The 27,868-nt window shown below is 48.3% G+C and overlaps 8 protein-coding genes across 8 annotated transcripts; 5 read left to right on the top strand and 3 right to left on the bottom strand.

Annotated features, from left to right (window-relative positions):
• Positions 1-2,699: 2,699 nt before the first annotated feature.
• Positions 2,700-3,108, top strand: YALI1_C26209g (uncharacterized protein; the record flags this gene model as incomplete). The annotated part of the gene is made up of 2 exons (XM_068282463.1): positions 2,700-2,852; positions 2,899-3,108. 2 exons carry the CDS (start codon positions 2,700-2,702, stop codon positions 3,106-3,108), a joined length of 363 nt encoding a protein of 120 aa, XP_068138564.1.
• Positions 3,109-3,190: 82 nt separating this feature from the next.
• On the bottom strand, positions 3,191-3,443 carry YALI1_C26215g (uncharacterized protein; the record flags this gene model as incomplete). Its single annotated transcript, XM_068282464.1, has 2 exons — positions 3,191-3,281; positions 3,325-3,443. 2 exons carry the CDS (start codon positions 3,441-3,443, stop codon positions 3,191-3,193), a joined length of 210 nt encoding a protein of 69 aa, XP_068138565.1.
• A 594-nt stretch (positions 3,444-4,037) lies between these two features.
• YALI1_C26222g (uncharacterized protein) lies at positions 4,038-5,687 on the top strand (the record flags this gene model as incomplete). Its single annotated transcript, XM_501997.3, has 1 exon — positions 4,038-5,687. The coding sequence occupies one exon, from the start codon at positions 4,038-4,040 to the stop codon at positions 5,685-5,687; it is 1,650 nt and encodes a 549-aa protein (XP_501997.2).
• A 2,830-nt stretch (positions 5,688-8,517) lies between these two features.
• YALI1_C26276g (uncharacterized protein) lies at positions 8,518-9,447 on the bottom strand (the record flags this gene model as incomplete). Its single annotated transcript, XM_501998.1, has 1 exon — positions 8,518-9,447. One exon carries the CDS (start codon positions 9,445-9,447, stop codon positions 8,518-8,520), a length of 930 nt encoding a protein of 309 aa, XP_501998.1.
• A 4,196-nt stretch (positions 9,448-13,643) lies between these two features.
• On the top strand, positions 13,644-13,930 carry YALI1_C26318g (uncharacterized protein; the record flags this gene model as incomplete). The annotated part of the gene is made up of 2 exons (XM_068282465.1): positions 13,644-13,812; positions 13,863-13,930. The coding sequence occupies 2 exons, from the start codon at positions 13,644-13,646 to the stop codon at positions 13,928-13,930; spliced, it is 237 nt and encodes a 78-aa protein (XP_068138566.1).
• A 740-nt stretch (positions 13,931-14,670) lies between these two features.
• YALI1_C26332g (uncharacterized protein) lies at positions 14,671-14,961 on the bottom strand (the record flags this gene model as incomplete). Its single annotated transcript, XM_002143001.3, has 1 exon — positions 14,671-14,961. The coding sequence occupies one exon, from the start codon at positions 14,959-14,961 to the stop codon at positions 14,671-14,673; it is 291 nt and encodes a 96-aa protein (XP_002143037.1).
• A 4,577-nt stretch (positions 14,962-19,538) lies between these two features.
• Positions 19,539-19,988, top strand: YALI1_C26377g (uncharacterized protein; the record flags this gene model as incomplete). Its single annotated transcript, XM_501999.3, has 1 exon — positions 19,539-19,988. The coding sequence occupies one exon, from the start codon at positions 19,539-19,541 to the stop codon at positions 19,986-19,988; it is 450 nt and encodes a 149-aa protein (XP_501999.1).
• A 2,615-nt stretch (positions 19,989-22,603) lies between these two features.
• Positions 22,604-27,675, top strand: YALI1_C26408g (uncharacterized protein; the record flags this gene model as incomplete). The annotated part of the gene is made up of 2 exons (XM_502000.3): positions 22,604-23,623; positions 23,875-27,675. 2 exons carry the CDS (start codon positions 22,604-22,606, stop codon positions 27,673-27,675), a joined length of 4,821 nt encoding a protein of 1,606 aa, XP_502000.3.
• Between the last annotated feature and the right edge of the window lie 193 nt (positions 27,676-27,868).

A 27,868-nucleotide genomic window follows, 5' to 3' on the forward strand; every position in this document is an offset into this window, starting at 1 on the left:
TGCAACTAGATCCGCAACAATAAACAAAAAACTGATGAGCCGTGATATATAGGCATGGCATGTGATGAATAGTGAATGATAGTAAGGTAGAGATATGAGTTGAGAAAGAGTGGACGTGAAGAATATGGCTTATCATTGGCTACTTGTAGTCTGCGTTCCAACCAGTATTCCTACGGACGACTCCAATATGCTCCAGCAGCCAATGGGTAGTTGATGACACCACGATTGGCTTGTATCCGTGTAGTACCTGAAGATGGTGGTTGGCGTAGTGTTGTATTGTCATGTGCTATCCTAGTGGTAAAATGCAGCTAACCATAGTGCAGAATCACTAAGGGTGCAGTAGCTGATACGAGATATAGCCCAGTTTCAAGGATTAGGGCAAGAGAGTCCACTTCTACTCGAGGAAACGAAGAGTTACATACCGAACTAATCGTCTTGGGGGGGTCTTAGTGAAGGTCAGTTCAACTCCTTTCTCTTTGTCGTTCCAATTCCGTGTAAGGAGTCAAACATACGACACCGATAAACACCTGGAAGGTCGCCGGTGCGAGTACATGCTGTGCGAATCGTTTGGCACATACCGCAACAGACATTCGAGGGGGGCGTTAGCCGACATGGCCCGTAGCTCAAGCAGTTGCTAGGGTTTGAGCTGAAATGTGACCTGGTCTCGATACGGCTTACACCAGACATGCCTAATGGTCTTTAGTGCAAGCATAACTCTCCAGTCTCCACTTTTGAGCTTGGTGCTTGGATCTCTGAGCTTGGTTGGTCCAGTACATACTGTAGTCCAACTCTGAGCTTAGCTGTGAAGGCTGCGGAGGTGCCGGTAGCGGCAGTAGCATCTTTGCGATAGGCGTAAGGGACGAAAGGCGTTCGTTTATGGCATGCTTATGGGTGTAGAAGGATTTCCAAAGAGAGCAGTTGCAAGTATGTGTGTAGTTCTCCACATATGACGAGGGTTGTTGGACCTGACCAGACGGTTGAGTAGCTGGATTGTAGATAGCCTGGCTGAGCAACATACAGCATGGTAACGGGCACTCGGGCTCTGCAGACTAACGTCCTTTATTCCGATGTCATCTCCAGCATCTGTTCTCTCTTTAGTTCCAGTCTCTAGGGTAACGGATCGGTTCGTTGCGGGACTCTTGTATGGATCTCACTCACACGATCTATAAGATGGGCAAAAAATCAAAGGTTGCATTAGTTTGGGGTTATTTTGGAAGTCGATGTAGTTTCCGTGAGCACCCAAACGGGTAACACAACATCCCGAGGTCTGTTGGGGGCTCTTGCTCGACGCTTTGCTGTCAGATGGAGTTACAGTAGATGCGTGAGCTGGCAGCTGTCAGATGTCTGACTACCAAGGGGGTTTTCGAGCCGTGACAGCAAAGGGTCGAGGAAGAGGTCAATTTTCCAACCTACCTGTTGTTTTTTCCCGCTACAAACCCCTCGCTTACAAGCTCACAAGTGGTTTGTGCCATTAGTGGTTGGTGTACAAGACGCTTGTTCGTGGTGAGGTTCGGTTTGGCTTTTCTGCACATGGGAAATGAAGAACTTTAGGCACATCTCTCATCCTTGCAGGGAGCACCACCACACATGGTGCAAGTGCAGGGCTTGCGAATGAGACGGACGACAATGGTGTCTGGAGCCGGTACTTTGACGTGGCGGGACCGCGAGAGAGCAGGAAAAGTCGCCAGTGTACAATTAGAGGGCCCCATCTCTTTCCCTCGCGCTTCTATTAGCTTCCTGCTGGACTTGCCTGTTTTGTCGAATATGCAAAACTCTCCATTCCCCTGCACCTGTGTACCAATGCAGTGGAAATGGCGGGCGTTGGAGGGAGTTCATTAGTGAAGATTTATAGGGTGTAATGTAGTGTAATAATTAGACAATAGGTGAAGACAAAGACTGACATAAGTCGAGGGATTTCTCGACGACCGCGAGTAAGGGCACCTGTAGGGGAGATGGTGGTTCGGGTAGATACGTCGTCATTATGAAACGTTGGCGGGAAGAGCAGCCAAAAAAGCAAGCTGAGATTAATACTCTATCTTGAGACAATCAAAAAAGCAACTTGGATGCAACTCGGGTCCGAAGGTACAGTGTGCTAGTGGTTCAACCTGGTGAACTAGCGATCCAATGGGTATTGAGACGGTTTAAGCCTGGTGTGGTGTACATGGCATGTATATACAGTATTTACTGGTGCTTCTTGTTTGATATACCTCCTCCCTGTCAAAGAGCAGAGCAAATGACATACATGGACGGTTCATAAGTAAACGCTTGGTGGAAATTTACATTAGACTGTTTGTTCGTCTCCAAGGCCAGTCTGCTTCTTTGCAAGGTCTTCTTTGGAGCTATCGTCCAACTGAGACCCAGCTTCTGGCACGCTAGATACGGTCATCATCGCTAGGGGAACCCGGCTACGGACAACAATACCCACCACCGCCATACGGCCCGATCTACAGTCTCGTATACCTGCAAACCTAAGCGTCCATTGTCTGAGCGTCGGCTGAGTGCTTCTGGAACACGTCGTTAGGGTTGGGCTGGTTTTTCAGGCTGACTTTTGCTTTTGTCCCTACTTGCTTGTAGCTTCTTGCACACGCTTTTCACACTCAAGAGGCTGGTGACAACGGCTGAGAGTCAGGTGGTGACTGAGTTACGGCTCGGACGGAGTCGTTAAAAGAAACTGACTCGGACCGGAGGTTCTCCAAAAGATGCTTCCTGTTCCGACCGAGCTTCCCCAGGGCGGATTACAGTCGAAAATAAACATCCACGAGTGCACGTCGTCTTGGACAACTCAACCCCGACTCTTCTGTAACATGGAACCGGCGCATATGCCACATGTATGCTTTACCGTGCTTGGCTGTGTCTTACCTATAGGCAGGGCAGGGATTAGGTTGTAAAAAGGGCGAGCGTGTTGACACTGGCACCTTGGACTCGGTTGTGTGCCCGCACTTGAGTCTGAGGTCCAATGAAGGAATCACACCTGTTGGATTACGAGACGTGGCCGACGAGACTACCCACAGACGCTCGCGGGAGTGTACACTACGAACGCACCATTATGGGCCAATCAACCCCCTTCTTGCTGTCACTCCTCACCGTCGCTTGTCTGATTCATCATGACGTCTCAACCACATCTGGGTGGGAAGCATCCGACGGATGTCCCTGAACAAACAAGGCACAAGTGTGTACTGTAGCATATACACTACAAAGTAAGCACTCGTAGGGGTTTTTTGACAGGTCGGAGAAGTCGGAGGAAACGGTGTGACTGAAGACTCCAGAGTGTTGCTTTTGGGCTGGGGGTACATGTCTTCTCAGATGCTGTCCAACCGCACCCACCTCCACACGACGACATGGACCGTTAGCAAGACTCTTTTCAGGATTTCAGTTCTTTCTGCATACCCCATCTTGGAGACTGCAGCTTGGCAGAGATGAAAATGTCCAAGTCGGAGGTGCATTAGCAGCGAGCTAGTGGGACTATCTGAGCGTCTGGTTGATCTGAAAAAGATTAAGCGAAGGCCAACCTCGAACGGTGCAAGATGAGAGACCCTGAGAGAGCATTGCCGTGTGCAAGTTTCTCTCCCACCAACCTCCTCTCCGTCTCTACAAGTAGCACATCCTTGTGAAATTACAAACGCGATACTTGCACCAGTACAAGTAGGCTACTCTATCAACAACCTCGCCTATGCATTCCGATACACAGCTCCATCACCGCCACCATCACCACCTTCGGAGTTGGGGCTCCGGGAGAAGACTTTTCAGACCATTGTTCTTGACAGTAGCCGCCATTTCCACACTTGCCGGAGCCGTGTCTGTGTTTGTCTGTCGGACTTGTGGTGTTAGGGATCTGCTTGTGGTCTGAAAAAGAGTTTGATTCACATGGCAACAGGCCAGTTTGTTGTGCCAACCTACTGTACAAGTCGAACTCTAACGCTGCTGGACGAAATATTTTGAACTTGACTTGTATATTTTTTAAAAAAAAAAATTTGAGCTGGGCTATATAAAAAAGGCTAAAATGGGAGTTAACGAGTAGAGCAAAGTTTAAGCAGTGCATGAATAAATACATGCCAGAAGACAGAGAAGAGACAGAAACCACAGCAGATATACCGCGTTGCACGTTGCCAGACACGTCAAGGGCCATGAAGAAATCGAGAAACGGATGCTTGCGGTGCAAACAGCTTAAGCGCAAGTGCGACGAGGAAAAACCCGCGTGTGAACGGTGTGTCAAGGCGGGAGCCGCGTGCGAGTACAAAAAAGTGCTAACCTGGGGCAATGGAGTGGCGTCCAGGGGAATCCACAAGGGCGCCACCTTCATCAGCGATGTGGGATCCCGAGCCCACGTGGAGGCGGCGGTGCGAAACTTCAGAGTCGACATTGAATCATCTCCGTCTTCCATGAGCACCCCAAGCTCGGATGGAGGAGCAGGATCCGGAACCTGTATGGCGCACGGAGGCCTGGAGCTTCTGCCCGTCTCGTCCATCCCCGGATTTGCTGACCAAATCAGCTCCATACTCACCCACATGGAACAACCTACACACATGCCTGTGATAAACCCAGTGAATGAACAGGGAGGAAGGATACAATCGCTGTCCGCAGACGCATACCCACCGGGCTTTCTACTGGACCTGGAAGATTCGCTGCCCAAAGAAGACTACATTTTGCTGCGCAAGTTCTTCTACGAGGACCATTGGCGCTTGGTGGCCCACAACCGCAACGACGGACCGCTGAAACGATACATTGTGCCTTTGGTGAGCAAAAGTCCTGCCTTGGCCGAGGTGATTATTGTGTTTGAGGCGCTGTGTACCGGCCAGAGCTACGAGGCGTCTCTGCGACGTTTTGGAGGAGCTATTGAGCTGTTTTTGAAAGAGTTGAGCCCGGAAAAGCCTCCTGAGACGGCGTTTGCAGTGGGAGTGTTCATTTGTTTATTCTCCCTGTCGGTCGGATATAAATGGACTTCGCATATTCAACTTTTGTACTCTCTGGTTGAAGCTAAGCCTGCCACCATCTTCTCAGGAGACTTTCATTCAGACATTATCGCCAATCTGGGAGTTTTCGACCTCGACAACTTCATTGCAGGCCGAACCTCGCCCAGACTCAACATCTGGCTCAAGTATTGCATGGGCAGAAGTGGATTTGACCCCATTACTGGTTTGCCTTACTCCATGATTGATATGATTGCAAAAGCATCGGATGGGCAGAACATTATGCATGAGCTGCTGACCTTCCGACGTCCGCTGCAGGAGGTGCGACCGGAACCATTGCCGACATCGACCCCTGGACCTGCTCATATTGTGTCTCTTGTACAGATGCCCTTTTGTGAGGCGTCCATGCATGTGTGGGAGGCCTATCGACACGCATTGATGCTCTACGTGTACATGTTCAATGGAGGCCATGTGGATAACTTGGCTGCAACCTGTGAAGACGCATATATGCATTCGGATGCTGTTTTCAACTGTTCGGGCGAACTGCCTTTGTTTCTGTGCATTTGGCCTCTATTCATGGTTGGACTAATGACGGACAGTCTCACCTTGAGACAGCGAATTGCCAGACAGTTTGAGAGACTCATTTCGCCTCTCAACTATCTGCCCATACGTATGGCTCACAAGCTGATGCTGGAGTTCTGGAAGCGAAAGGAGACTCAGCCCAATGTCAGCTACCACGACATTGCTAGAGAGTGGAATATGGAGGTGTGTTTGTTCTAACTGGGAATGTGAGGTTGGTAGATATGGTGCATCCCAGGTGGTATAGACGTGGCTATGTCGGAAGGGCTAGGGGTATTTATTGTTCTGGTGTTCGTCATCAGTGTCTATTAGTATGTAAGTACAAATATACGATATTTATTGAGTTCCAGAGGAGTGAGAATAGCGGGCGAAAGGAGAAGGGGCGGCTGAGCCTTTGGCCAATGGCTTTGTGCTTTGTGTGGTATCCCTTGTGTCGACTTGTAGTAACATCTTCCGCCCATTCTCACGAGAGCAGTTCCTTGTTTACCAGCCACGTGCGGTAGGGCTACTTGTATCTCTTCTGCTCGGATCTTTTGGTTCATGAATGTCACTAACGCAGCTGCCGATTTAACCCGCCTTCAGGGCCTAGACAAAGCGCCAGGAGTGCAGTAGTTCCACTTTTAGTGTGGGGAGGTGGGCAAAGTCAGTGTAGCTGATGTGGTGAGATGTTGACTATCAGTGTAGCAAATCCCGGATCGCGACTTGCACGGAGAAAGTAATGGAACACAGCCCGTCGGCAGGGCGTTTTGTTTCCGAACTGTCGAAACACGAGGACTCCAGAGAAGCCACTGTAGGCTGTGATCTACAGATAGCTGGCACGTATCCAAGCATAATGGAATAACACAAGTGCCGGTAGATAAAGGGGCATGGGCAACGCAGGGAGATGTGGTCAGCAGCACAGAAACATAAGAGGCCGGCTATGGTTCTAAAAGTAGCACTGCTTCCCAATCAAAGGGTATAGATACAACCTCTGCAAGTGCGTGCACAAGTAGGTCACATTTTGCGGTTGTGTTCTCCGCCGTCGTCAGTACAAGTATGAGTACTTTGGCTTATGGTTCTCCATGTTGGCGATATCCGAACGACGGGCCTTTTATCATGGGCTAGATGACATGGCTATGTGCTTGGATGCTGCGTGGTGTTTGAGAAACGGCTCAAGTCGTTGAAAGCACGCTAAACACCCTTGTTCCACGGTGCGATTGAAAATGACAGCTGCTGCTCAGAGTTCCATTCAAGGATATGCCAAGCACGAAAGCGGCTCATGTTGCGTGAAACCTGTGAAGCTGTGAGTGGGGAGCTATTGGGCATGTTCCTGTCACTGCCATTTAGACCCACCTTTACAAGTATAGCTCCTCGGAGACATTACAAACCATGTGGTAAGACAGTGAGGCTACGAGTGGGCTAGAAAGATATCCGTCTCAACTAAATGCTGCCTTAGTTCGCTGCTTGCTCCAGTGTTGGGCCGATCTGGAACTAGAATGTGCGTGATACGAGCGCATCGGCGGTAGCTGTGGGTTTGGAACGGCTATTGTGCTTAGTCAAAGTTGGCACCGTAGGGTATGTAGTTACATAGAAAGGTCCGAGTGACTACTAATCAGATATGTACATACATGATCCCGTGTCTGGGCTGGTCCTTACTACTCTTATCACGATGATCTGTATCTCAGGTGACCAAGTCTTGGGGATGAGCAAGACCACTGCCAGCTTGGGTCGTCCTCCCTGGGGAACAGTAAAGATGTATCTATATAGTAACACTTGTCCACGTCAGTCGTAAGTTCCAAAGTCATCAGGCAGGACTTTGGCCCACATTTATCCGGACATGATGGACTCTTCATTGTATTCGTCCTGAGGAATGCGTTAAGATTGTCGTCTCGGTCGTATTTGGCAATGTCCAGGTCTCAGTATTAGACGCCGTTCATACTGTAGTGCTCTTGACCTTGTCTCTCCAGAAGATGGCAATGTGCCCCGACTTGGTCAGAGCGCTCTCAAATGGTTCCAAGAGTTGAGGAGGATAGACTGTCGGCGATATTGATGGTGATTTTGAAGTCTTTTACTTGTGCCGTCCTCTGACGTTTCGTTCTTTCTCGGACTTGCACAGTGTTACTGATGCACTAGTGTAGTTCTTCCGGACACCTGGGACAGAGAGTCAGGATAGAAGGAGCTCATCACCTTCTAACGAAGTCATCTCTCTTCAATGACGGCTCGTCTAGGTGCCGTACACTTCACCCAACAGTAACCTCGTCAGCAAGTTACCGAGGCATCTCAACAAAGACTTCTTGCACCCACTTGGAACGACACTCCCAAGTTGCTGCTCCGACATTGCGGTGACGTTCACAATTGCGGCGGTCAAGATGAGCTGTATATACACGAATTAATCGCCACCCAATTGGACTGTCGCTGTTCATCGAAGCCACGCCTTGAATGGTCGTACTCCTGGTCACAATCCCTCGATAACTCCCCAGATCTGATGGATTTGTTGACCACCTTTCAAGAAACATATTCGAACATGAACGGCAACCAAACGGATATTGTAGAGACTCAGTTGCCAATGACATCTACCAGAACCCTCCCTAAAAGAATCTCACTGTCGAGGTGAGCATACACTTAGGTGTTCCCATATTTCCGGCTACAGCATCAGTTGATGATCTCTACAGCCCTCCCCATTGCACCAAATAATTTAACCACGAGCATCGTCTAATACTCATACGTCTACATAGATGACCATTTGGTTCATACTCAAGCATGTCATCTGCTTCTCGGAACTCACTGTTACCGGTATCCTGCATCTCCTTCTCTAACAAGCTCTACTCCAACATGAGAAAAATCTCACCTTCTACAAGTAACTTGGCATGTACCGACAACCAATCCCATCCACCAACGCTACATCTACATCCATGTCATATCATGTATTTTTTCTCACCTATTCAGCCTGGGGTTTGCCTTCTTCCCTCATCGTGTTGTGTGTGTGTGTGCGTGTGTGTGTGTTGTGTGCTCAGTTTAGGTCCATTATGCAAGCGCGATCTCCAGTCGACCTTTATGCGTCACTCTTTTTTTCCTGCTCGGAGTTCGACTCATCCTCCTTCTCCTTCTTGGGGGTTACCAGCATTTTGTACTCCTTCTTTGTCACAAACGAGTTTTTGAGCGCGTCGTTGTCCACAAACCAGCTGACCTTGCCAGCGCATGCCTCGTTAACCAATGAACTAGGCAGACCCTTCTCCGGCCGCTCGAAAATCGTCTTGATGATGGGCGCCTTGGTGGCTCCCTCCACCACAAAGGTGACTCGGTGTGCGTGTCGGATTACGGGCAGAGTCAGCGTGATTCGTCGGGGCGGGGGCTTGGGAGCATCTTCGATGGGCGCAACCCAAGCAAGAGACTCTCGCAGAAGAGGATGGCTGGGGAACAGCGAGCAGATGTGGCCATCCGGAGCACATCCGAGCAGCAGCAGGTCGAACATGGGCAGCTTGACGGAGTCCTTGGCTGCAAAGCCCTTGATGAGCACCTTTTCGTAGGCGTCGGCGGCCTCCTGGGCGTCGTCCAGCAACGACTCATCGACGTGGAACACCCGTGGTTTCGGCGTGCCCTCAGGAATCTTGTCGTAGATCTCGCGCTTGAAGAGTCCGTAATTGGACTGCTCATCGTCAAAGGGCACCAGGCGCTCGTCGGCAAAATAAATATCCCACTGATCCCATCGCACATCGTCACGTGCCAGCAGCCCCTCGTTGAGCACGTGGATCAGCGAGCCGCCGGAAATGCCGATTCGGAACCGACGTGGAGGAGGCGAGGTGGGCGTCTGTGTTCCGCTGTTGGCCCCAGAGCCTGCCCCGGCATTGGCGGGACGCTTGTTATCTACCGCCCGTTTGGCATCCAGCACATTGTTCTGCTGCGCCACCACATGATCGGCCAGCGCCTCAGCCACCCGGTGGCTCTCGGGCCATGCGTACACTGCAGGCACCTGTGTAGTCATCTTTGTGTCTTGTTGAGTCGTGTCTTGACAAGAGGTGTGGTGAGGGTGTGAGAGTGTGTGTGTGAGTGTGTTTAGTGAGTGGTGATGTTTGTCTATCTTTGTGGTGCAGATAAGAAGTTTATTTTCAGCTTGACTAAGATGGTAACAATACTGTATTAAGAGATGTTGTTAAAAATTGTATTGCTGTGGAGACGGTGCGTCAATATGGGGCTTGCCACAGTGTCTTTGTGTCAGTGTGTTTGTGTCGCCTATCCTCCACTATAAATACCCCCCTCGTTCCTCCCCCCCCGCCACGTCTCCTTGACTCTTGTTGCACCGACTTCCGCTACTTGTTGCTCTGTGGGGCTTTGTGGGGCACTATGTCTCCATATGTATGCGGTTACAGTTTGGGAGATTACCCGTAAAAGACAATATCATGTGACCGCATGCCAGCGGGCTGGTTGGGTTGTCACACGGACAGATACTTGTGCAAACCCTACACATATGCAGATTGCAGCTTGCTTGGTGGAGTCTGGGTATTTCGCGTCTCGGCCTCTTGTGGCCAATCAAAAAAAAATAACCCACCTCAAGCGAAAACGAACCGGTCAAAGATCTTTTAAGCTCCGGTCAGTTCCGTATTTTACAAGCACGCAGACATGCATGCAAAAAGCATTTTTTTTCGCTCGTGTGGTGTCCTCTATTCGGTAGGGTAACCAGCGATGTCCACAAGCAAGCGAAGGGGAGGGTTTCCACATGTAACGACATGTATGAGACTGGACAGAAAGTATTTGCATTTCCTCATAAATTCTCCGTGCATTATCCAGCAGTTGCCATGGAAACTAAACAGGCAACTTCCTGATAGGGTTGGGGTCGCTAGGTTAGGGTTGGCTTAATGAATGGTGGCGTCTAGTTAATCTCAGAGGTAATTGATCGGTATGGGATTTGTTGGAATTAGGAAATTTGAGTATTCAGAATTTGTGAGAAATTCAACAAAAAAAAAAAAGAAGAAAAAAGAAACAAGCAGAAAAAAAAATTAAGAAGAAAAAAATAGAACGGTATATAATGATTATTATGTTCAAAAAAGATCTTGATGACTAATGGCAACGGAATATGAAGTATTTCGCGTGGCACCCGTGTGATCCTGCGGCTGTGATCTGAGCATATATGGAATGTTAGACAATGGGTAGAAGGGTAGTAGGTAATATATAAGATGATTCTGGTGAGATGACAGTTGACCCTTCTAATAAGAGTGGTCGATATTATCGATTTTGATCATGAGAGCGGTTGAGTTGTAATTTTTCGGTGGAAAATGATCCGCTATCTGGACTCGTTTTGTGGTGTGCAACAGGACATGATTGTGTGCTTTCTACTGACGCTTCTGATTCGGTTCAAATTTGTAGAGCTTCATGGCAGTTCTATTACATACAAACAGTAACATTGACAAGTGTATTGTATTGTACGAGTCCTGTAAGTGCACTAATACCGGTATGAGCTCGAGATGTGCAGTGACTACAAGAGAACAGACTCAATAGACAGAGACACACGGCTTTACCGTTGTTTTCTCGGTCATCGGAGTGATACCGAGTGGTCTGGTTATTGCATGTTCATGTTGGAGTTCGCTCTGGTACAAGTTGAGTATCGTACCATAGACAATGGCATCCACTTGCAGACTTCACCACACAGGATCGATATAGATAATTGTCTATTTTCCAGATATGAAACATCCTTGTTAAGTAATGTATATACCACACTGTTCGAAGTGATTCCGGGGGCGGTTGGTGCCTTCAGTGAAAAGGTAGAGCTCATCTCGTACGCCAAAGGGATGTCCCGATAAGGCATTTCTAATAGGCAGTACTCTGAGATAAATTCTGTAAAAACTGGGGTCGAAAGCAATAGTATCCAGCCCAAAATTATACACCAAGTTTTGCTCTCTTAAATTCTCGTAACACAAACACTTACATCTGAATATAGACGTTGTTGGGCACCATTTTCATCCCCATTGAGTGACAATGAGATAAATTTATAAAACTAACACCTTTTGGTATTGCAATGTGGATACGGTGAACCAATGGTTTTCTTTTATAGGCTCTATGGTCTCTATTGTCGTTATCACCACAAGTATGGGAGAATCATGGCCTCCAGGAAGCTCCCTCGCCAACTCACCTCCTTGGAAAGGTGATAATCTTCTTGGGGGGCTACTGTACTTGTAGAGTTGTATGTCGGATCAAATGTATTCAGATTTAGTCGCTTGGCTACTCTTCCTTTTCAAATTTACACTGCGTATTTTACGGTAATTAAATGTGTTATTTGTGAATTAATTAGAGGTATTATTGGGATACAGTGACGGTAGATTAGGATGAAGTATGAGCTGTACAGTGGGTGCATTGTTGATCAGACATGAGACTTACGGCTGCTCTCAGTCAGAGCAGTATCTGCGCTAGTCTTTGGATCGGCAATTCGAGGAGCGCTCAATCGCGGCCAAAACTTTTCGGCTTGGGGATCATAGAGTAGACCTCCTATTCGGCATCTTGAAGCAGCGAGACGATTGTTTTTTATTAAAGGCCATGCAGAAACAAATAAGAGACTGGTTGTGACCATAAACAAAACTGAAGAACCAATTGCAAGTCCCAGATTTGTCCAGTAGAGGAATAGTCTGGTTGAGAGGCATTGTGGGACACTGAAGTACGATAGACACCGTCTAAAATTGTTGGTTTGGCGTGAGAAAGCTCACTCTGTTTTGAGCAGTAGACTAGGCCCTCAGCAAGCACCCAGGCCAGCATTCCAAGCCAGATAATGGTCATGATGACCTCACAAACCAGAGTTACATCTCCCCTGGTCTTTCTCGGGCCCGGTGGGGTTCGATCATGATATAGCTGAGCCACATGCAAGTGCTGACAAACATGAATGTCACCAGTCCCCAAGAATAGCTAAGAATGTCAGTGCGTGATTCAATGATGATGTCGAGGACCCTTACTAGATAAAATCCCCATGACACTCCACAGAGTGGAATTTGAAAGCTTCTGATATTGACCATGAGTGTTTGTAAAGTCATGTTGAGTGTTGATAACACCTTGCACCTTGGCGACGCAATATATCACGAATGAGAAGAGGCTCATTATACCCCCTCTCTCAAAAATAGAATCAAATGATATATATGTGTATATATATATATAGATAATGAACCGCTCTTCCGATCTAACTCAAAAAACAAGTTGCCAGACAGCAGTTGGTGAGATTTGGATGCGGCTAACGAGTCTCACTTCACAAAGAACGGGCTGTGTTTTGATGCAACGAAGGACACTGTTGATGTAGAGCGAGTAGTTGACGAATGCTGCAGATCCTACACTGTCCAAAGGCTTGATTGATCAGTACCTTTGCCGCTACAGATTTCCCATCCGCCCCGGCATCGCTATCATAAATTCTATTAACTATCTCCACTTGCAAAATTAGAGTCTGTAAGCGAATGCATAAAGGTGCGGATACGATTATATAAATAAGTCTTAAAACCTTGGCAGAAACTCCCAGGCATTTCAAAGGGAAGACTCCAGAGACATTTCGAAAAGACGTGATACCAATATACACGTCATATTAAGGCGCTGTCAAAAAAATCAGTTGATTGAGGTCATTATTGGATGATTTATAATGGTCTCGACACCTTCAGTAATGTCAAGTAAATTTATAACTAACTCAGAAAGAGTCGGATAAATAGACCCAAGTATTGGGTCAGATTGCTCCGTAACGGCATGACCAGGTCCAAGGAACAAGTCACTAGATGAATTGACTGTAATTTTTCTCAAAATACACTGTTGTGGAAAGTGTCCTGTCAGTCATGCAACTTGCAGCTTCTGTGGGTGGTGGATCAGTGCCGTCCTGTCCTGGTGGGAAGCACTGATTCACATGACTTTAAGACGATCAACGAAAACATTTGCTTGGAGTTAAAGGTACACTAATGTACTGTATATAAAGGTTGTAGCGTATGTGACATATTCTTCATGTCTATAGACATACTCATACTCTTCAAGTCCAGGGCAGGGTCTGCAATCCTAGCCAGTATGCCAGAAATCAGGTCGTATTGAGGCTGTTGTAAAGTGGGTTAAATTTTCAGAAATCTGCTTACTTACTGATGATTCTACTGAAAACATGTCTTCTCTAGCTTGGAAATTGATTATTCAAAGTACAGTATCAAATTATGACTAGCTGCAGCACCAAGGACCAAAATGAATCAGTCTACTGAAGTTCCTGAAGTTCCAGGGACTCGGAGTTGTCCAATGCCATTAAATCAACATCAACAAGTTCTCAAGAACGGGTATTGCTTCGGCAATCGCTCTTCTCTAGTGTCCCTAAACATGGTACACACGACGACTGCGCATTATTCTACCGATCAGAGTCGAAACTTGCCCTAGAGCTCAATAAGTGTCCGTTTATTAATATTTCAGAAGGTATTGAGCCCAGTTCGAAAGAAAAAAAGGTCACGAGAGTGAGAGAGAGGTGCATAGGCCCTTAGAACCAACTGCTGCTGCTCTTCATGTAATTTCAACGATGCTGACAATAAGACCGCCACAGTATATATCCACCGTAAATATCCATTTTAATCACGTCACAGTCCATTTTTCACATGACCATCGACTTTATTCACGTGACCATTGACTTTTCCACCTGCTTCCTAATCGAGCAAACTTTTTGTCCGCATCTGTCAGCTTGTTTACAGTTCGCTATCTGAGGGCGGATGTTGCGATAAGCCATATTGGGAAGGGGGTTGGTGATGGGTGAAATTTTGACATGATCAGGATTAAAACTGAACCAGTGGACTTTTCTCAGTCTGTCAATTACCCTGATATGTTCAAGATCCAAATTGGGATCTTTTTGCTTACTAAAACAATCAAAATATCACCACAGTGAGTGGACGATCCACAGCAACATTTAGAGGTGGCTACCACTGCTGTTGTAGCAACTAAAAAGAAGCCATATAAGCAACAGGAGCACTCCGTATCGCCAGCGTGCGCGCTCGAATCGAATACACAACCATCCCATTCATAACACAGTTGTATTACTAACCAGGCACTAAAAGTACATACTGTACCGCTGCTACTCGTACAGCTACACTCAGAGTGATTCCACAGTTCAAAATGACACAGATGCAACTACTAGGGCACAGTACGAAATGGACGGTTCGTCATTGCCCACCGTCCGGCACCTCACCCGTCCTGCGTCTAGTCTAATAAATTAATGTACATATGCTCCAAGTTAACCCTTGAACTTCTTCTGAACAGTCTTTTTAGTAGACTCCTTCTTGATGATTTCAGCCTCGGCAGCCTCCTGGGCCTCTCGCTCGGCTCGCTTTCGCGCCTGCTCGGCCTTCTTGGCCTCTGCCTGGGCCTTTTTGGAGTTGTCTGCGGCTCCCTCTGCCCAAAGAGCGTCTTCAGCTCGGGCGGCGGCGTCTCGCTCCTTCTGAATCTCCTTGAACTCCTTGGCTCGTTTTCGTGCCTGGCCGGCCTCCTTTTTGGCCAGCGATTTGTCGGTAAATGTTTTTCCCATGCTTAGTGGTGGATATGTAGCAATGCGGTGGTGGGTGGTGGAAAGATAAAAGATGGATGTCTGTGTGGATTAGGGTTGGTCACGGTATCACTGGATTAAGTGGTTCTCAACTATAAGGGCCAAGGTTCAATTGTTTCACTGTGATTGAACGAGTGTGTTTTGTCGTGTGTAAGAAGACAAGAGGTAAAGACGGAAGTCGCGCTCTTATATACTCAACGCAGATACAGTTATGACGGCAAATTTCTTCTCGTATCCTCCATCACCCTCACAGCATATATCATACTCACATGTCAGACGCGAACATTGACTTCCCACCAAAACGAGTTGGGAATAAAATGAGTCTGGAACCTTCTCGTATGTTATGGCGAGTAGCAGAGATAAGACTGATTATTAATATACTTTGCGAGTACGAGTATTTACCCGATGGTGACATAAGCGGGACGGGTTTAGATCGATCTTGATTCAGTTCTTCCGCCGCATTCTATACACTTCCGAATTACCCTCCCCAATCTTGAAACTGAACCTTCTAAAAGTGGCGATAAGTAGATGGGATGCACATGAGATGACATGACATGAGCAGTCGAGTTCAAAACGACTACGCAGATGCAAGGGTCAGGAACTGGATAATATTGTTGCATAGATTTGACGAATACGGAGCATCTTGTCCATAAAAGAAGAAGGCATAGAGTGTGGATGTTATGTTATGGTATGTGTGGAGCTGAGGGGGGGTGAAGGGAGGTCGCATTATGAGGGCGTAAAGAAGCTAATTACGTTCAATATTTCCTGAAGAGAGTCTGATGGACCATATTCAAGGGGGATTAGGGGTTCTATCAACCCCTGTAGCTCTAAAATCTACCTTGGTCGTTCTTCCACACCTGACGGTTCTATTTTTCGGAGTTTTTATATATAACATTACTAAGGATATCCGTAGGATCATTTTGATACCATTAGTGTACAAAATCAGACTGGTAGTTGATGTTTTGATCCAATAACACTACAATGTCGAATGTAGGATATATAGTAAGTTCATTGCATAGGTGCGACCGCCATGGTATTTGCGAAAGTGGCCTACAGAGACAAAGTCTGGCATACATCCGTCCTAGAAATTTGACGTCAAGGAGAGATCCAGGACCCCTGGAGATTACGAGTAGTTACAACAAGTAGACAGGATTGCTACATAGCTCAGCTTTTGCGTTGATAATTGATGGTCAGTAGCAGACTTTCCGACATCGCTGTGTCTGGTCATGAGCGAGCGTTCGCTGGAAGAGAGCCGTTGTCCCGATAATACCCATAGATAGAATTAATAATGATTTACAGAACACTGAAATTTTACGCTGATTAACGTGAGTTTGACTTTTATCAGAGACAGCGAAGGGCAATACTACTCCTAGCAAACAATAATGAGTCCGCAATATCCTCTACCGTGTCTTTAAAACATACCGTTCATCCTATGACTGTACTCATAACTCGTCATCATCTGAACCCTGAGCGCCGTAAATTGTCGCATTCTCACGTGAATTAACGGATAACCAGTGAACTCGCCAGATTCCAGATAAAGAGGAAAGAGCCGTTTGATGATATTACGAGTGAAGGAGGAACGCATGGACAAAACGTCAGCCACCAGTACATGCCATCTCCCTCATACTTACTTTGGATTCTCCAACCTGTCTCCACTCTGCTAATGGCACCAATCACTTCACCTATGGTATTATTGGCATTGTCATCAGTGACCCATCATAATGGTTAACTACAAGTAGCTTTGTGCCACTACGGACCTCTTCTACCCTACCTCTATCAAATACCTCAGATCAGTTATAGAGCCTCATGCCGGAACGATCCTTCAGAACCCTCTCTGCCTCTGTCTCTTCGCGTCACGACTCTGACACTAATTAAGACACACTTTGACTGAGACCGGCGGTCAAATCATGGGCCTTTGGCTCCAACAAACTGTGTGACTTCATCCGTAATCTTGTACAAGCCACCAACTAATTATGAGACATATTTTCTATCCTAGTACGATAGCCGCAGACAGACTACTGTAGCGAATGGCGATTGACGAACTGCTATTATGCCTCCATGATTGTTGGTCCACCAATTGACTCTCTTGGTTCGTCGGAATTATGCACCCGGAACATTCAATCCGTCGAGCATGCTATACCTCACTTGGTGGCTCGGTTTCTGCAGGACTTGTAACTCCGGCAACTAATTGAAGACCACCATCCTTTTTCTCTCCCCTAAACCACAAGAGCCGACCCCTGAAGCCCCTTGGGCCCGCTAAGACCCCTTCCAAAACGCTATCTCTCTGGCTTCCATTGGCCAACCTTGGACTGAGTCTTTCCAGACGTGAAACTCGGATCAAAGACTACACAAGGAAGGCTATCACCGGTTAAATCGATAATACGAAAAGCCGAGCTTAGTTTATTTCCAACGTCGTTCCTGCAGCCGCCTGGACTACGGTGCAAGAGTTGGTGCGTTCTGAGGAAGAAGTGGAGACGTCTAGACCTCGTGGATCGACTGTACATTCACTGGTAGAGTCAATTGCGAGTCTTTCCAGACCACTCCACCCCCCTACATTTACCCAACATTCATCTCCGCCCTCTTTTAACCGCTCTTCCTCTCGGAAAGCTGCTCCCTCTTTAGGAGATACGCGCAGTTTCCGATTTGGACTGGAAACTCTGGTGTGAGCCATATGTAACTAAATGGAAGTCGGAAATAGAATACTGTAGACAACGAGTAGGACTGTACAGTACGAGTATAGAGCAGTGTTCTCCAAAGTGACTCGCTACTAGAACCGTCTCCACGTGACCCCCTCATTCCACCTATATATAAAGATTTACCCTACCTACAAGTAGCACTCGTGCCTACCATCATATCTTACAGCCAGGTATACGGCTCCCATGGTTCCGAGCAAGTTGAGTGTATTTAATACACAACAAACAGGACCGTGTACGGCGTAAAGATATATTCTAAGCGATTTCTATTGCGATTGGCGAGAAAATGCCACCAGATGATTTCCCAGAGAATACTGGATTTTATGGTGTATTTCTCCGTTTTTTCCTCATTTTACCCGAATTTCTACCCTATTCTCCCCGCCGCCACAAGACTGTATACACGCTCCATCCACCAACCAAAACCCCCCAATATCTGCATCTGGTCGCCCGACCCAAAAGAGGGCTGTTGACAAACGTTCCATTTCGGGATGTTGTACATTGCCCGATCAAGAGCACATAAATCTTATCTCAGTGTTTATGCGTTTATGAGACACTCTATCCAAGGGATAACTAGCATGGACCGTAGGCTTACAGCTCTCTGTAGACTTGCGGTGCAAATTGCTGTACAATTGTGGCTCTCTATACAAGATTAATTACTCCAATATTGAACCGCCGCCCGTATCCTGCACACGTACATGGACACCCTACATACAAGCGGGTTTGGCACAGATGGCGGTCCTTGTGAACATGTACGTCACCAGAATGTGTTTGTTTGTCTGCCTTGGCCCTCACTTGTCTGTAAGCGAACGAGACCCGCCAAGCATGTGTCCTAGATGAGCTACAGAACAAGGCGGATGGTGAGGGATATTATGTCAATTCACGTTGTGCCATTGTCTGATAGCAGGGGACTTGGAGAATCATTTCGCATCCCCTTCAATCATCTCCTCCACATCTGTAACCATTGGCTTCATTTGCATATTACCGTTTTGGTTGAGTGTGAGGTGATTAAAATTTTTCCCCTACACATATCCGACAGGTGCATGATGTCACTTTTTTGCGGGAAAAGGGGTTGTGTGGGACGTAGGAGAGCTCTGGAGAAGCGGGGAGTTGGAAAGTGGCTGTTTTAGAGGCTGTACAATTCGCTCCAGTTGCAATTTCCCCTCAATCTCTTCTCGTTCGCGTCTTGTTGCACGCGCTCTTCTTTATCCACCACCATATGTGTGTTTTTTTTTTCCGCGTGCACGCACTCCGTTATCTTGTCCCAAGCTGCTAAAGTGCGGGAAATGGATCCGGCGGAAATAAGCCAAGACTGAAAGCTGTCAGAAGCGATGAGATGGACCTAACAATGACGTATAACGGCTGTCTGGGCCGCACCAAGACGGCGACAGGGCCATACACCCGGGTATGTTGGACCACCACCCTACAGCTCGTACACAAACATCTTTTCCGACTGTAAACACACTATGTTACAGTTTGGGGTGATAGCTAAGTCCGTGTGCTTTTACAAACAAGGACTGGGACGAGGCTACGGTGTAAAAGGCAAAAGGGAGAGCCTAAAATAATTCCGGGAATATATATCGGCGCCAACATGAGAGGTATGGGGGGTGTGTAAGGCAAAAGAGTGGGTAAATCGACTCTTGAGACGCTGGAGATTCTTTTGATCAACTCCCGGTATTCATTGGGATCTCCACAACGTCTACAGTGGGCCCCCATTATACAGCACCAATTGGAGCCAAACCTAGAGGTCTGCACGTTGAACAACCTTGTTGTTGGCCTGCACTCAAAGCGTGATTAAACCGGAAGTGTATATATACTGTGTTGGTCCCTCTGGTCGGTCCTCACTCTGTGAACACCCCCTCCGTCGCCATGAAGTTCAGCATCATTGTCATCCTCGCTTGCATCTACCTCGTCCAGGCTGCCTCCCTCTTTGAGCGATACGTTGGCAACAAGGTCAACTACAAGTACTCCGCCAAGGTGGACCTGTTTGACATGTCCAAGGAGTGCAACGGTGCCCGAATCAAGTCCATCAACGTCAAGCCCAACAAGTACACCCAGTGCCACCACCTGACCCGAATCAACTCCGCCTTCATTGCTCCCTCTTACGACTGCACCGTCACCGTGTGGAAGGACCGAAAGTGCCGAGGCACCCCCGACTACAACGCCACCGTGAACCACGACGATAAGGTCTGTGCTGCTCACATCCCCGAGGGTAACTCCATGGTTATCTCTTGTGACGACAACTCCAACCCCGCTGTTGCCCAGTACCGAGCTGAGCACGGCAAGAAGAAGAAGGGCAAGAAGGAGAAGAAGAACTAGATTCGCCGCACTTAATACTCTTCTTTTTTTCTCTTCATCTCTCACTGAAAATACAAGATATTTAATAGACCTAATTAATACCCAGTCTAACGAGACATGTATTTTCCACTGGTCATTCAGTAATTCATTCTTATTATTACAAGTACTTGCGTCTGTAGCATTTCATTCTCTTGGTATTCATTTCGCTACGGTACTCGGCCACTTTGCCTTTGCTTTTTTTCGCCCTTTGTATAAAACGCGATCATTTTCACTTAAGCCTTTGTTCTCCAGCCAATCAGAGGCTCGCTTTCACGATTTGAGCGATTTACCAGAATACAATCTTCCGTTTTGGGACGGCTTATGCCCCATTTGGTTTGTTTACATCGAAATAAGCTCATCCTCGGGCATATAAACTTCCGATCCTTCCGCCACTGCGTAGATGCGTCTGCCTGCAGTTCTGCACCACATTGTATATACCGGCTTTGTGGGTCGGTCCAGACGTCGAAATATCCGGTTGCTGGCCCAACTGCTCAATTGAGGTATTTCCGCCCCGCGCACCGGCCGCTGTTCTTGCTATACACGAAATAAACCCGTTTCAGTGTGAACTTTAAGTCCGGAAGGTAAAATATTGACGTCAATCCTCAGTGAAAGGGAGCTGAAAGGGAGTACTGAGACACCAAGACGTATCAGGACACACTCAGCCAATGGTTCTTCAGCTTGGAGTGCTGAGACCAGTACTTGCACGACTTGCCTTAGAACTGCTTGTTGCAACATGGTACTTGTACTTGTACACGTAGTCGAGCTTGTAGCGTACAGTACTCGTACACGTAGTCGAGCTTGTAGCGTACAGTACTCGTACACGTAGTCGAGCTCGTACCGTACTCATACCCTGCCTCTGCTCCACTCGCACCGCCAACTGCTCCATCACTCATACCTACATAGCTACCCCGAACCGTTACCATGGAGACTGGCGATCCCAATATACCCTGACGGTCCACATTCCACGCTAAACCAAACTGGATTCCTATTATTCTCACTGTACAAAGTCACATGACGGTGGATGGATGACAAGGACGTCGGATGTACGTGCTGTAGAGATAACAGCCTGGATTCATCTCGGGTGCAGAATTGCTGTGCCAAGCGGTCTGCCAGGTGGGTTCTTTGCGTGGTATTATTTCCTTGTCCAAGAGTTGTTATTGTTGTGCTTGCTAGATGTATGGTGCATATCAAGTGCTGAGAGTGTATCGGAGAGTCGAATTCAGGAGACCGAGTACAGTACAAGTACAAGTACAGGTACGAGCACAACAACATGCCAATGGTTAACGGCTGCGTTCCGGACTCACTTTTCTTTTCCAACGACCTCAGCCGTTCACGCTAATCCCACGCTTAACGCTGAGTTTGGAGCATCGTGGGCGTGCCAGTGGCTTAATAAGCAGATAAACGAGGGGATGTAACGGTAGAAGGCTCAATGCGGCGGCTCCGACTGTTTTTATGACTCGGTGTTTTGTGGATTTCGTCATCTTAGCAAAGATCCCTAGTACGATTACATAATCAACAGGAGCACACTACTTAATGATGGTACTGTAGACAGTGGACGCGATTCATCTGAATATAACCGGAGCTGGTTTGACAACGATCCATATCAACGACCCATATCGATGGATGCGCACGCACAAACAGAACATCCATACATCTCGCGACAAGAGCACCAGAACACCTCAGTTTGCCAATCCCGCAGCGTACGCTACAACTTCTCGTGCATTAGCGAGCTTCCGAGCAGATGTAAGAGTAATACTCGAGATAATATGTCAGTTACAATTGTACTAACCAACACATCCACTTTTACTGTGAATGTTCGACAAGCCAACTCTCATCTTGTGCTTCCTACAGTAATCAACCATACATTTTCAAAGTAGGACTCAATAGACAGTTTCCAGCCACAGGATTTCTTGATGTCAGACTTGCGACCATACCACTATCAAATTCCGATCCAATTCCCATACTCGTACTAATGAACACATCTGGAAACGTTTTCCAAACCCCCCAATCTCCTCCACAGTCGACCCCATAACTGTCACTATCAGATCCAGCCGCACTGCTTGTACATACGGTACCTCGTGAACTGTTTGTACAAGTACAAGCCGCTGAAACACGAAAAAAACCTATAAATACCACCAAAAGCAACTCTTCATCCATTCACCGTTCTTGCTCCATTTTTCCCATACTTGAACTCGTAGTCGTACGTAATCGCACCCATTCCTACTCTCCCACATTTGACACACTGTGAAGACCCCACTCTTCCAGTCGAAAAAAATATACAGCAAAAAAAGTACAGTATTGACCCTTGTGGGACGACCCTGAAACTGTAGTAAACCAGAGGTATATCACACTTGTAGTAATACTTGTAGTAATACTTCTGCAAACCACGTGACCAAAACATTCACTTCGTACACCCATCCACCGACACCAAGCATGCTTCCCCCTCCACCAGCTCGTGTTGCCAGGACAACCAGGGTTAGGGTTTCACTTCCTGTCTCGGACGCGTATTGTATATTGGGTAAACAGAGGTTGACGCGTCTGTCAGAAAAGTACATCTACAATCTTTCCACCACATCGACACACATTTCCACATTCAAATGGCCCGACTCAGCAGTGCGCCTTCCAAGCGGTACTCGGCCTCGCACCGCAGCTCGATCTCGCGCGTGGAGATTGAGCAGCAGTTTTCAGAGGAGGATTCGGATGATTTGGCGGTGGCCACCAAGAAGAACTTGAAACGGTCTTCTCGACCCAGAGCACACAAGGTGGTTGAGAGTGAAGACGAGAGTGAAGGGGAGGAGGAGGAGGGAGAGGAAGAGGAAGGAAGTGATACCGCAAACGCCAACAACACAAACATTACCCATGATTCTGCAGATGTATCTATTGATCATGATGAGGATGAGGATGAGGATGAGGATGAGGATGAGGAGGAAGAGTCAGAAGACGAATTGGTGGCTTCCAAAACCGCCAAGCGAGTTATTGAAGACGAGGAGGAAGAGCAGGAGGACATTGACATGGAGGGCGATATGAGCGTGGATCATGAGGGTGACATTAACATTGCTATGGGTGATGAGAATGTGGGTGGGGGTGATATTGAAGGTGAAGTGGCAGCCATGGAGTCGTCACCCGTGAAGAGAAGCCCTCTTGCAACCCGTACATCCATCTCGGCCAACAATGCCTCTCCTAACACCTCCAACATTGTGTCCAATCCCAGCCCCAGTCAAAAGGAAAACGTCATTGTAAAGAAACGTGACATGACACCTGATATGGACACCAACGCCGCTACAGAAGATGCCACCACGCCAAACACGCCCTCCAGAGCTCCTCCCTCGTCCATGCCTGTTCCTTCCCCCATGCAGGCCAATCTGACTATTGATGATGGAGCCCCCGATGGCCTGCCTCTCCCCAGGGCATCCGAAGAGCCCGACGAGGTCAAACAGGAGGAGCAGCTGAGCCACGGCATCCATGCGCGGTCGCTCATGCAGCAGCGCGCCACGTCCATGCAGCAGCATGTGATCAAGACACCCGACGAGCCCACTCAGCGGCTGACCATTAGCAACTTGGTCCTTACAAACTTCAAATCCTATGCCGGACGACAGGAAGTTGGTCCTTTCCACAGTGTGAGTATAGTGGAGCAAGCTGAGCGATCCGAAGGATTGCCTGGCTTTTTTTGTGGTCACTTGGTTTAAATGACTGGACTCGGGTGCTTATTGGTTTCAAGTGTCTACTTTATTCAATAGCAACTTGCGTTTCATGATTTCAAGTGCTATTTCGATCTCAAAAGCCTTTTATTAACATGGCTTCGCATGCTTGTCCCGAACCGCCATGCTGAACCACAATGTGGTCCGTCCTGAAAGCCATACTAACCCAGTCATTCTCCGCCGTAGTTGGCCCCAACGGTTCCGGCAAGTCCAACGTGATCGACTCGCTTCTCTTCGTGTTCGGTTTCCGAGCTTCCAAAATGCGACAAGGCAAATTGTCCGCTCTCATTCACAACTCTTCCAACCACCCCAATCTCACGTTTTGTTCCGTCGAAGTCCACTTTCAGGACGTGATCGACGAGCTGGACGGTACCACCTCTGTGGTACCAGACTCGACGTTGGTTGTGGCGCGAAAGGCCTACAGCAACAACACGTCTGTGTACACAATCAATGGTCGAACGTCATCCTTCACTGAGGTGACCACACTATTAAAGGGCCGAGGAATCGATCTGGACCACAAACGGTTCCTCATTCTGCAGGGAGAAGTCGAAAGTATTGCCCAGATGAAGGCGAAGGCTGAGGGCGACCACGACGACGGCTTACTGGAGTACCTGGAGGACATTATTGGTACGTCGCAATACAAGACGCCAATCGACGAGGCACAAGTTCAGATCGACTCGCTCAATGAGGTGTGTTTGGAAAAGAAGGGTCGTATGGAAATTGTGGAGAAGGAACTGAACGGTCTGTCATCCGAACGTGACGAGATTGTCGGCTACTTGCGTCTCCAGAACGAGCTGACTCACAAGCAGTCTCTGTACTTCCAGATTCATGCTCAAAAGTGCCAGAAGGTGATCACTATGAGCGAGCAGGTTATGGCTGAGATTGAGACGCAGTTGGCGGCAGAGGAGGAGAGAAATGCCGCTAACAGAGTCGAAATCAAGACTCTAGAGGACGGCGTCAAGTCCGAGGAATCTGTGCTTAAGGGTCTGAAGAAGGCCCAGTCCAAGCTGGCCTCTATTCTGGCCTCTCACGAGAAAGAAAAAGTGCAACTGGAGGAGCGCAAGAAGCACATGGAGGCTAAGGCGAAGAAGTTAGAGAAGACAATTGCTTCAGCTGAGTTGTCGCTATCCTCTTCTGAGTCCTGGATCGAGGAGTACGACAACGAGAACTCCGGCAACATTGAGCAGCTCAAGGTATACGGCGAAGAACTTGCCGAGGCCGAGGCTCTCATGGTTGAGATTCAACGGGATCTGGGAGACAAAACACGCCCTTTCTCCGAGAAGATTGACCTGCTCAAGCAAAAACTCGATCCCTGGAAGCAGAAGATTGTTGCCAAAGAGGGAGAGGTCAAGTCTGCGCTCAACAAGGTCGAGCTCGAGGAGGAGCGACTTTCCCGGGCTGAGAAAGCTGTCAAGGACTCCGAGGCGTCTATTCAGGGCATCAAGCTGGAGGGAAGGAGTCTGGAGAAGAAGGTGGCTCACTCGGAGAAGGAGAAGGAGCACGTTCAGAACCAGATTGAGCTAGGAGAGCAGGAATGCGAGCACGCCAAGGGAAAGCTAGCAGACATGAAGCAGCGCCTGGACGACATGCGTGCTCAGTACAACGACGCCAAGGAGTCGCAATCATCTTTGCAGTCTCGTGGACGGGTTGTAGGTGCTCTGATGAAGCTCAAGGACTCTGGACGACTCCCTGGCATTCATGGCCGGCTTGGAGATCTCGGTACGATTGATGCAGAGTATGATACTGCCGTATCTGTGGCGTGTCCCAAGCTCGACAACATTGTGGTTGACACGATTCAGACAGGTCAAGCCTGCGTGGAGTATCTGCGAAAGAACAATCTAGGTACAGGTGTGTTTCAGCTAATGGACAAAATTGGCAATCGACGTCCCAAGAACTTTAACACTCCAGAAGGTGTTCCTCGGCTAATCGATCTAGTGAAATGCGACCCCCAGTTCATTCCAGTCTTTTATGCAGCCATGGGTGAGACTCTGGTTGCGAAAGATCTGGACCAGGCAAACAGAATTGCCTATTCGGGTGGCCGGTACCGAGTCGTGACTCTGCAGGGCCAGCTTATCGCGCGAAGTGGAACCATGGCTGGCGGAGGACATGTCAAGCGGGTTGGTCTGATGGCAATCACCGGTTCAGAGCGATCTACCGCCAAGGCTCTTTCGGCAGATGAAATGCGAGCTCTGGAGAACGAGATGGAGAACGAGGAGAAGCGGTATGGCGTGGCCAATACCACCTATCACCAGATGGTAGCTTCTTTGCGGGACTTGAAGGAGCGGCTTCCTCAGGTCGAGGTCGAGATTTCCAAGGTGGGTCTTGAGATTGAAGCACTCGCTCAAAACTACAAGTCTTCCGACCGACAACATAAGGAGCTGCTTGTGGAGTTGGAGGGTGTGCAGAAGAGTTCTGTACTTGCAGAGGCACGTGATCATGTTGCCACTCTTGAGGCAGAGGTTGAGGAACTTAAGTCACAGTGTTCTTCAATTGACGAGGAAATTGCATCTCTCGAGGAGAAGATTATGGAGACTGGTGGTCTCAAGCTGCGAATGCAAAAGTCCAAGGTCGACGGACTGGTTCAGAAGATTGAGATTGTGCAGGGCAAGATGAAGACCGGTAACAAGGACCGGTCCAAGGCCCAGCACAATGTTACTAAGCAACAGCGGGTCATTTCCGAGTCGCAGAAGGAGCTGCAGTCATTCCAGGAGGAGTGCGCTCCTTTCCAGTCCAAATTTGATGCTCTGGAGCAAAAGGTGGCTGAGTGTGAGACCGAGTCCGAGGAGGCCACCAAGGCCATGTACGAGCAGGAGGAGCGGGTATCTGCGCTACGAAATGAGCTCCAGGAAAAACAGGCAGAGATTTCGGAGCTGCGAAAGGCAGAAGTCGAGCTAAAAAACTCGCTGCTGCAACACAAGACCAAGGTTGAGGAGGAGGGAGCCAAGAAGGCACAGTGGGTCAAGCGACTGCAAGGCTTGGCTATTCACAACATTGGCGAAATGTGTGGCCAGCCAGATGAGCCAGAAGAGACGTCCACGCCTCTCGTGGAGTACTCTGAGGACGAGCTCCAGGGTTACAGTGTCTCCGAGCTCAAGGAAGAGATTGTCGGTTTGGAAAACTCGGTCGAGGGCATCGACATCGACTTTGCCATTCTTGAGGAATATGCTCGACGGGCACGCGACTACGAGACTCGTCGTTCTGCGCTCAATGAGGCTGTGGAGGAGCGAGAGCAGTCGTCCAAGCGACTGGAGGATCTCAAGTCCAAACGACTGTCTGAGTTCATGTCTGGTTTCAACACCATCTCCATGAAGCTGAAGGAGATGTACCAGATGATCACCATGGGCGGCAATGCCGAGCTGGAGCTTGTGGACTCTCTGGATCCTTTCTCCGAGGGTATTCTCTTCTCGGTCATGCCTCCCAAGAAGTCGTGGCGTAACATCTCTAACCTTTCCGGCGGAGAAAAGACGCTGTCTTCTCTGGCTCTCGTCTTTGCACTCCATCATTACAAGCCTACGCCTCTGTACGTGATGGACGAGATTGATGCTGCTCTGGACTTCCGAAACGTGTCCATCGTGGCCAACTACATCAAGGAGCGTACCAAGAACGCCCAGTTCATTGTCATTTCGCTGCGAAACAACATGTTCGAGCTAGCTCAGCGGTTGGTTGGTATCTTCAAGGTCAACAACATGACCAAGAGTGTCACCATCAAGAACGTGGAGGCCGTGGAGGCTGCTGCCGCAGCGGCAGCAGCAGCGAAGATCCCTCCCATGACACCAGGTCCCGGAGGACGTGGAGTTCCAATGACTCCGGGGCTGCACAGGACGCCAGGAACTCTACACAGAACTCCCGGGCACCTGAGAGCTCCACCCCCGAAGTTTGGAGCTGGAATGGGTGTTTCTTCGACGCCTCGAGTTCCCCAGACTCCCCGAGTGCCTCACAAGGCTACTCAGGCGGGATTCGTTGAGGGATAGTGTATGAATATTTATGATAATTAATGGATGTATATTAGTGAACAGTGGAGAGAACGGTGGGGGAGTTAGTGATGTATATGATGGTGTAGGTCTATATGAAGGCGAATTGCTTGAACAAGTTAGGGTATTAGAACGGTAACACGATGTTACTACGGTACGGTACGATACGATGTGCTCTTACACGACGTCATTA

This window comes from Yarrowia lipolytica, chromosome 1C (genome assembly GCF_001761485.1).
Source record: "Yarrowia lipolytica chromosome 1C, complete sequence".
NCBI lineage: Eukaryota > Fungi > Ascomycota > Dipodascomycetes > Dipodascales > Yarrowia > Yarrowia lipolytica.